The sequence below is a fragment of the Helianthus annuus genome, chromosome 1 (assembly GCF_002127325.2).
Source record: "Helianthus annuus cultivar XRQ/B chromosome 1, HanXRQr2.0-SUNRISE, whole genome shotgun sequence".
Taxonomy (NCBI): domain Eukaryota; kingdom Viridiplantae; phylum Streptophyta; class Magnoliopsida; order Asterales; family Asteraceae; genus Helianthus; species Helianthus annuus.
In genome coordinates this window covers 132257816-132267974 of record NC_035433.2, presented here as the reverse complement: position 1 = coordinate 132267974, position 10159 = coordinate 132257816, and the positions used below count along the sequence as shown (strand labels likewise).

General features: G+C 39.2%; 1 protein-coding gene across 1 annotated transcript; it reads right to left on the bottom strand.

The window, feature by feature from the left end:
• Positions 1-7115: 7115 nt before the first annotated feature.
• LOC110878376 (glucan endo-1,3-beta-glucosidase) lies at positions 7116-8318 on the bottom strand. Its single transcript, XM_022126673.2, has one exon. It carries the CDS (start codon positions 8096-8098, stop codon positions 7175-7177), a length of 924 nt encoding a protein of 307 aa, XP_021982365.1. The 5' UTR covers positions 8099-8318; the 3' UTR covers positions 7116-7174.
• Positions 8319-10159: the final 1841 nt, after the last annotated feature.

Genomic DNA, 10159 nt, shown 5'->3' with positions numbered 1-10159 from the left:
GAGTTAAAACCTAGCTACTTAAAATATTTACCTATAAAACGTGTATATGTATACATAAAACTAAAAATTACATATAAAAAACCCGATCAGATTAATCCCGAGTAGTCGCTAGTCCCCACCTCACCGACCGACTAGCGACTAGCGAGTTCTCCAACCTTGAGAGAGAGAGAGAGAGAGAGAAAGAAGGGGAGAGGGAGAGGGAGGGAGGGAGGGATAGAGAGTTGGAGATCTTGAGTAATTGTAGGTTAAGACAAGTTTGAGAGTGTTAGATAATCATAAAAGATCAGTTTGTGAATTCGAGTTTGCTATTTTACTAGTTTTAAAGTTTATTTCCAATTAGATTTTCATTGGAAATAAACTTTAATGTCAATATAGCACCTAGTTAGTTACAAATTACTAATTTTGTGTCAGTAGTCAGTGGCTAAATTCTGTCGGTGATTAATTGATACTTAGTTTTTGGTCATGAGTTACCAATTTTTCGCTAGGAGTTGATCTTTAATTTTTATTTTCAACAGGCCATAGATTACCAACGGATCAACTTATGATTTCTAATGAAGAAAAATATGTCAAATTACCATCGAGATCATGATTACAAAAGCTATCATGCATATGGGTGGAAGTGTCGCTATATATTTCTAGAATTCAGTGATCTAGAGATTTGATTTGTTAACAGCAATAAATAAATAATCATTCCAAATTTGGTCATAATTCCACAATGTTTTATAATAAGTTTGTTTTGAAAATATCCGACTTAACTACTGTCAGGGGCGAAGCATAGTGAGGGCAGAGGGGGCGGTCGACCCTCCGAACTTTTCGCTCATTAGTGGATAGTATGTAGTTTTCGTATAAGAAATTTTTAGGTATATACTTTTTCGACCCACCGTTTTATAGAAATTTTTTTGTTATATACGTTTTCGACCCCTTGGTCGGAAATCTTAATTCTTAAACTTCGCCACTGACTACTGTAACACGAGGCAAATACCATCGAGTGTAGAATCCACAAAGCTTAAAATTCCACAAGTCAATAACTTATGGTCGAGGTCTAAATTCTCAATGCTAAGTGGAAAGACCAGTAAAGATATATGCAATATAAGTCAATACTTATGGTCAAGGTTAAATTCTCAATGCTAAGTGGAAAGACCAATATCCCAAATATAAAGATATATACATATATGTATACGTACAAATAAGGTGTTGGGTACGCTTGTATAGTGGTTCATGCATTGATGAATACATATACACCCAATTCATAATTAAACTAGAATTAAGACCCCCAACGTTGCGACAGGGACGTAAAATTGTGCCAAATAGCACAAAATGTCACCCTATTGCCAACGAACACCAACATTGAAGTTGCGGCGTGTTAATACGAATAAATTAGACCGAAACGTAAAATATATAAAATAATAACTAAGTCGATACAGGACCGGGGCATTGTGACGAACTTGTCAAATGGGAAAAATAGACATAAAAGCGTTGAAACACACATGCATGTTGCGACGTGTTAACTCGTAAACTTTTTAACGAAATGTAAAGCGAAACGTAAAAACGTTTAACCCCACACGCATGTTGTATGGTGTTAACTCGCAAAATTTAGAACGAAACGTAAAACGAAAATTTGGGAAAGATGAAAAGTATAGGGGACCAAAATTGAAAGTAAAAAAGTTGTAAGGTTAAATTTCAAATTAGTAAAAAGTTTTGAGTTAAAAGTAAAAAAAACAAATTTATGAGGTTGAAAATTCCAAAAGGTGAAAACTTTTGGGTTAAAGTAAAAGAGTAAATTACGATTTTGGTCCATGTGGTTATTTCACTTTTACCCTATAAGCTCTAAAAGGAATCTTTTGACATATGTGCCTCCAACGTTAATTTTTCTAACCATTTTGGTCCTTACCACTAACACCATCCAATTTTCAGGTTAAAGCTTGGTAATGTACCCCTCATATGATGTCCATTTAAGTCATTTCACCTACCCCACTTAACTCTCTTTATAAAATAAATCCTTGCATCATTGACTTTACTTCATGTTCTTCAACTTTTCCACCCAAACCCTTGATGTGCTTAAAGTGGTCAATTAAAAACTAATTAATTTTAACCTAAACAAGACACGCTAAGTTTTAAATTTATAAACTAAGACTCTCTAAAACCTAGATCACATAACCAGCAAGTGTACCGATCAATGCAGTATAGCCTAAGTAAGTCCGAGTATCGAACCCACCAGACTCTCTAATTACGTTTACTAGACTCGACTAACTTATCTTAGTCTGACTCGACTTATTTATTTTGTTGATTGGGGGGGGGGGTTCTAATAACCTAATGCAATTTATTAAAATTAACTAAATTAACTAAAGCGGAAGGAGACACGAACTAAGACTGAGGACGAATTCAGATGATGGTGAAAGACTACCTAGACTGGAATCCTGGATTGTGCTAGTTATGTTTTATTAGGATGTTTGTTACTATGAAACCGGGATCTGATTATGCTAAACCTATCGAGACACCGAGTAAGACCCTCGACCCTTCTCGAGAAGACACTTATGGAGCTCTAAAGGCTATTATGGATACCAGTTAGTCTAGACTCCCTCATGGGTTATCTAATTAAGTGGTTTACAAAAGTATCCTAATTCGATCTACTCCCTCACAGGCTATAAATCTAGGATAGACTAATTTTTACGTGCAACTTTTTTATGTATGTGTCGGTATAAAATAGATTTGGTCTTTGATTCGACGTAAATTTTTTTATTGAAACAAGTTAGATCAAATATAATACGTTTTCGTTTAAAAAAACATTTTTACGTGCAAATTTTTATGTACGTGTCGATATAAATTACAGTTGGTCTACGTTTTGAGGTAAACATTTTTTAGAAACGAGTCAGATTAAATATAATACATTTTTGTGTTTTCTTGATGTATGTTTCATTAATTTTGTTCCGAGCCGAGTTGAGTCAAATTGTGTTTCATTTTTTCCATTTCTTATAAACTCTAATTAGTCCATTTTGATTATAGTGTCAGTTTTTCCTTTATATCTGTTACGTTTTATATGTATGAGTCATGTCACATATTATATATTACGATTATATGGTATAAATTTAAATTACTTTAAGTTTTGATTCAATCGCAATGCTTATATAGTTTACACCGAGTTAAATCGGATACTTCGAAACACGCGTTTTCATATGGCTAACGAATCACATAACGCTTGGACTAATCTATTCAATGTTTGCGATGTGCCCACGCCGCAACGCGCGCGGGTCTTATTGCTAGTTAGGGGTGTGCACGGTTCGGTTCGATTCGGTTTTTGGGTAAAACCAAAACCCTAACCGAAAGTTTGTTTTTGGTTTTTAAAAACCGTTTAGTTTCGGTTTTTTCAATTTCGGTTATTTCGGTTTTAGCAGCGGTTCGGTTCAGTTTTTCGGTTTTTGAAACAAATTATGTAAGATTCAAAACTTAAAAGTATAATTCATAGTTTAAGAATCTTTCTTAAATGTTTACATTTAAGTTAATATATCTAGTCTTTTAAATTAATATTATTCACATAAACCTAACCTTCTAATCTATTTTAATGTTTATCCAAATTTTTTGTTAAAACGTTTTCTTTTATAATACTTTGAAAACCATTTAATTTTTATAATAAACTTTGTTAGTTCTTGTAAACAATGGCTAATTTTAACATGGTAATGTTCTTGTTATAAATATTTAACAAACAAGAATAAAATTAATAATTCTTAGTAGCATGGGTAAACACTTAAAAAACTTAAACATAAAAATATATAGATTTGGTATACTATTAAAACTTATCGGTTCGCTTCGGTTATTTTCGGTTATCGAAAATGATTATCCGAAAACCGAACCGAAATTTTCGGTTATTAGAAATTCGAAAACCGAACCGCCGGTTTTTGTTTCGGTTCTGTTTTTTCGGTCCGATTTTTCGGTTATTTCGGTTACGGTTCGATTATTTCGTTTTTCTGCTCACCCCTATTGCTAGTATATACTCATTTCAGTAATTCATCTCACATATGAAATCACACAATAGGTCTTACTAATTAATTTTAATAATAATTAGGGTAAATTACACCTTTCGTCCTTTATGTTTGTATCGGATTGCAACGGGTGACCTTTAACTTCAATAATTACAATCAAAGTCCTTTATTTGGAAAACTCATTACACCCTACGCCCTTTGGCCCTAACCTTGTTAAAATTTTCAATTAAGTATGGCATTTACTATGCATACGAGGGGATTTACCTCTTTTTATCCATAATCTCTCTAAAACACCATTCCCCATTCCCCAATCCTAAAATACCATCATCCTTCCCTTGACCCCAGAATTGCACAAAAAACATATCCTACTACCATAATAATCTACTCCATAATAATCCTCGACATAATTGAACAAAAAACTTATCCCCTGTTCTTGTTGGTTCAGATCTACACATGCTCAGATTCAGCTCAGATTCAGTGGCTTAAACTTTGCTTTATATTCTTCATCTCTAATAATAAAATCTTCATCTCTTCCATTATTATCTTCATTTTCTTCTTCAATTGTGTTTTTTAACTCATCTTCTCCGCTAATTTTGTAATTATCCGCAAACGGATATATGTATGGAGCAGATCTAGATTCATCAACAAACCCACATTTCTCAGTGGCGGTTTTATAATCAGTTCATCGTTAAAAGCTCCGATTACATCTCCGATTCCACGTTCAACTTGATTCAAAATCATTTCTTGTAATTTCTCCGATTTTCTGCAGTTTTAGAGATAGAGTTGAGAGATCGAAGTTGGGGTTGTCTGAAGTTTTAGAGATAAAGTTGAGAGAGAAAGATGATTATTATATTTATATGTAATTTTTTAATTGTTTTAAATTCTTTTGTTAAATATATTTTCTTACTTTTAAGTTTACATCATCTGATTCTTAAAATAAGTAAGTTCAACTGGTTAGATAAGTGAAATAATAGGGAAAATTACCAAAATGTCTCTTGACCAAGTGTATTTTCAAAATTGTCACCTTCCTGCGTCTTTGGAAGGTCCTCCCAGCCTCGGAAGCGCCCGCCTTTCACGTTGAAGCGTCCGCCTTTCACGTTGAAGCGTCCGCCTTTCACGTTGAAGCGTCCGTTTCCTTTTAAGCGACACGTGTCCGATGTTGAAGCGTCCACCTCAGGCGCAATGCGTCCGTGAAGCTTCTGAAGCGTTGGCCAACGACTCAGGTTCCGTATCTTTGTCCAATTTTTTTATAACTTATAAACATTTCTAACATGGGATCATGTGTATGCTCTTTATAAAAACTATATGGGTCTGTTTGGTATGGGGTAATGGAATTGAGGAAGGAATGGAATGGACGAGGTAATGGAATGGACGAGGGAATGCAATGGATCATTACCATTCTATGTCTTGTTTGGTTACCATGTGAATGGAATGAATTATTATTGTGTATTGTTCGGTAGACAAGAAAAACGGAGTAATAAAATTAGCGGTGAGTGGTTGTGGTGGTCGGTGGTAGTGATTGTGAGTGGTTATAGGTGGTGGCGGTGGGTGTCGGCGGCGGCGATGGGTGGTGGTGGTGGCGGCGAGTGGCGGTTCGGCGGTGACGACGAGTGGTGGTGGCGACAAGGTGGCCGTTGGTGGTGGGTGGCTGCAAAGGTGGCGGTTGGTGGCGGCGGCTGCGGTTGGTGGTAACAGTGGTGGTGGCGTCGACGATGGTGGTGGGTGGCGGCGGCGAGTGGCGTTGGCGGTTGGTCGCAGCTGTGGGTGATAACGGTGGCGAGTGGGTGGCGGTGGCGGCGGTGGCTGCCGGGTTAGGTGGTGGCGGGTGGCGGTGATGGCGTCGGTGGTGGGTGGTGGTGGGTTGTGGCGAAGGTCGTGGATTATGGTGTTGTTGATGAATGGTGCAAGAGGGGATGGAATGGAAAAAAAAACATGAGGGGTGGAAGGAATGATTTTGAGGGAATGGAATGGCTTTTGGAATGGGTGATTCCATTACATTGACCAACCAAACACTCTTTTCTTCATTCCCTTGTAATCACTCATTCCATTCCACCTCTCATTCCTGCATACCAAACACTACCTATGTATGTTGACGGAGCAAATTTCAAACGATATAAAACATGTTATTTTTTAGTTAAAAATTTTTATATTAAACATCAAAACATAACATAATAAAAAACAAAAAAAAAACAAACAACACATAATATTATATCTAAAATCATATCCTAATAGCCTCTCACTCCCCGAGACATGTTTGAAATCATGTCTCTCTTCATGACGGTAGTTGATGAGGGGCACCTCCTTCTGATCGTCTTCACCAAGGTCCGACATTTCTGTCTCCACTTTCTTGAAATATCGATCAAATCTCTCACATTCCAACCGCAGCACACGGAACCTGGAGGATAGTGCGTCAGCGGTCCGGTTGTGTTCCGGACCACGTAGTTGGGCGAAATTCTGTTGAACACGGACCCAGAGCCCACCGTGTCCTCGAGGTGGAGGATCGATCATGGCCTGCTCCCATGCTTCGCACAGAGCAATGTCTTCAACATCAGTCCAGGAGGTGGCCATTGTCGGGTCGTTGACGGCGTCAGATTTTCTAGTGAAATGGCTGATTTTGTTTGAAAACGACGGGTGTTTTGATTTTGATAAGTGATAAGTGAACGGGTTATATAGTGGGGTAAATGTGTGCAACGGTAAAAGTTAAACGGCTTTTGAGTTTCCAATTTTTTTCGGAAGCGTCGGTCAAGCATCGGGGGAGCGTCGGGTCAAGCCTCGGGAGCGTCGTCCAGGAATCGGAAGCGTCGGCCAGGCTTCGGAAACGTACACATGGACGCATTAAAAAATTATGGTTATCATGCGTCGGTGACTGACGCAATTTCGTAACAGAACGGACGCTTCAACACGTGTCGCTTGAAAGGGAACGGACGCTTCAACGTGACAGGCGGACGTTTAAACGCGAAAGGCGGACGCTTCCGATGCTGGGAGGACCTTCCAAGGACGCAGGAAGGTGACAATTTTACAAATGCACTTGATCAAGAGACATTTTGGTAATTTTCTCAAAATAATATAGTTCAATATTTAAAACATAGGATGAAACAATATAAAAGGAATCCAATACTCCCACAAATATATAACATCCTTTATTCTGTTATTTATTATTATTCATGTGATTTGAAACCATACATCGATGTATTTTTCTAGTTAAAGCTTAGCTGATACTTGGATTGTTGATTCGGATAAAAGAGCCCAAAATGTCTCTCCGACTCTCGTCCATCTTTTCGATTTTCATCAAACATCGCAAACAGATACGCGTCGATATCTCTTCCAGGCCTCGCAGGCGTCCCAGTCGCCCGTTTCATATGATCAATCAAATTCCTATAGTAGGTTCTGGCATTGTCCGTTGTCGCTCCCTTGTTACCCGCCGACGGCCACCCAGTCTCGGACACAACAATCTCCAGATTGGCACCACCAAGACGTGACTGAGCCGCATAATGAGCATCATACATGGCATCAAAAAGATTGGAATATTGTCGACCGTTATCATTCACAACCGTTCCTGGTGCTGTAAACAATGCATACGAAAGATCCACATTCGAGTTGCCCGCGTAAGCGAAGTAAGGGTATATGTTAGCCAGCATCGGTGAATTGTTTTCGACTAAGAATCTTATTATCGGCGCGATAAACCCTTGCACATTGCTACCAAATGCACCATCCCTCGGTGGATACGAGACGGATAAAAGACCGGTGTAGGTCGCGGTCGAGACTTTGATTTGGTTAGCTAGCCCTGCATCTCTAATAGCTCTTTGAACATTTTTCATTGCTGGAAGTACGAAATTGACATACCGACTGTTACCGTTGTTTGGGTCGACTTCGTTACCGACAGCGATGTATCGGAATCTAACATTGGGGTAGTTTAAGATGTTGTTTCGAACCCAGCTGGTTGCGGCATTAGGATCTGTGAGGGATTGGAGAGAATCATTTGGAACATCGAGGATGAGTTCGATATTGGTTCCACCGAGAGCTCGAAGCGTAGCTTGATTCGGACCGTAGATTCGCATCTTGGTTATCCCGTTTCTCCTGTAAAGGGCTGTACATTCATCAAATGGATGTAAAGACAGCATTTCTAAATGGGTATCTAAATGAGGAGATTTATTTGGAGCAACCAGAAGGGTTTGTGATGCCTGGACAAGAGAACAAAGTGTGTAGACTTATTAAATCTCTGTATGGTTTGAAGCAAGCTCCTAAACAGTGGCATGAGAGATTTGACACCACTGTGACTGCTTTCGGGTTTCGACACAACAGTGCTGACATATGTATTTATACTAAATGCGAACCCGGTTATACAGTCGTGATTTGTCTCTATGTTGATGATATGTTGATCATCAGCACTCACCTTGAAGGTATTTCGGAAACTAAGAAATATTTGTCCTTGAACTTTAAGATGAAAGATCTAGGAGAAGTTGATACCATTCTTGGGATCAAGGTGAAGAGAACTGGAAGTCAGATTTCTCTTAGTCAATCTCATTACATAGAGAAAATTCTGACTAAGTTTCAACACTTAAATATTAAAGAGTTTAATACTCCATTTGATCCAAGTGTGAAACTTAATGTGAACTCTGGAAGAGCAGTGGCTCAACTGGAGTATGCGAGTGCTATTGGAAGTATGATGTATGCAACACATTGCACTCGTCCTGATATTGCTTTTGCTGTAAGCAAACTGAGTCAGTATACTGTTAATCCAGGGACAGAACACTGGAAGGCAGTGGGTAGAGTACTTGGATACCTGAAAAGGACCAGTAACTTAGAACTGACATACACGTCTTCTTCCAGAATACTTGAAGGTTATTCTGATGCAAGCTGGATTGATCGCACAAATGATTCAAAATCTACAAGTGGGTGGATTTTCACTCTAGCAGGAGGAGCAGTTTCTTGGGCGAGCAAGAAACAGACGTGTATTGCCCACTCGACTATGGAAGCTGAGCTCATAGCGCTAGCTGCGGCTGGTAAGGAAGCAGAGTGGATTAGAGATCTACTTACTGACATCCGTCTGTGGGATGTTCCAATGCCGTGTATTCCCATGTATTGTGATAGTGAGGCCACACTATCTAAAGTGTACAACGCAGTGTATAATGGGGGATCAAGACACATAGGTCTTCGGCACAATTATGTGAGACAACTGCTTGAAAGTGGTACCATCAAGGTTGTCTATGTCAAGACAAGTAAGAACTTGGCAGATCCATTTACTAAACCTCTGACGAGAGATTTGGTTGTGAATACCGCGAGAGACATGGGTCTAAAACCACAATAGAATCGTTAGTGATGGAAACCCAACTTGAACTTAGTGCTCCTATTTCTCAAGTTTAAAGGGTAACAACGAAGTCACTTAACGATAGAAGGTACTATCAAATTTGATAGATCCATGTGAGGTATGATAGTACGTCGTTGCCGAGAACAAGGGTGAGCTTATGCTCTTAACAAAGTTTTGGAGGCATCCAAGCAACGTGGATGATGTAAAACTTTGCCTATATGATCTAGGGGTGGTGCCGCCTCGAGTGAAGATTAGTGGTTTATCTTCTAAAGGGTCATGAAAAGGATTTATAGCGCACGGCCATATTCGCGCTCAGTGAGAACGCAAAGTCAACTGGTGATGTGTGGGGGTAAACCGAAGGGGGCTATCAGGTTAATGGTTTAATTCCATAGGACACCATCTAATCTGTCTCTTCTTGTTTATCAACATAAACTGGGTTTAATCTTCGTGACACCTAGTGACATCATTAGTCTAAGTGAACGGAAACATTCCAACTTGGTGGGGGATTGTTGGAAATATTATAGATAATATTAAAGAGGAACATACAAGTTGGTATGTTTCCTCCATCCCACATTGGTGGAGTGATTGAAGTTTGAGTGGTTTATAAGGGATTACCCCTTATGGGCCTCCAAAGTGTTAAATGGGTTGAGTAGTGGATGAAGCCCACACGCGCGCCGAGCCGAGCCGAGCCGAGCTGCGAGCTCGCGAATGGTCGCGTTTGAGGCGCGAATGGGCGCGTTTGAGGCGAACTTTGCACTTCGCACGTACGCATCGTCGCGAGGAGCTGAGGAGCTTTTATTTTTAGCTAAGGTCTGGTCAGGTGGGTCAGATTTGTGGATTGAATGAGATAGAGAGATATAGATTAATTCGAAAC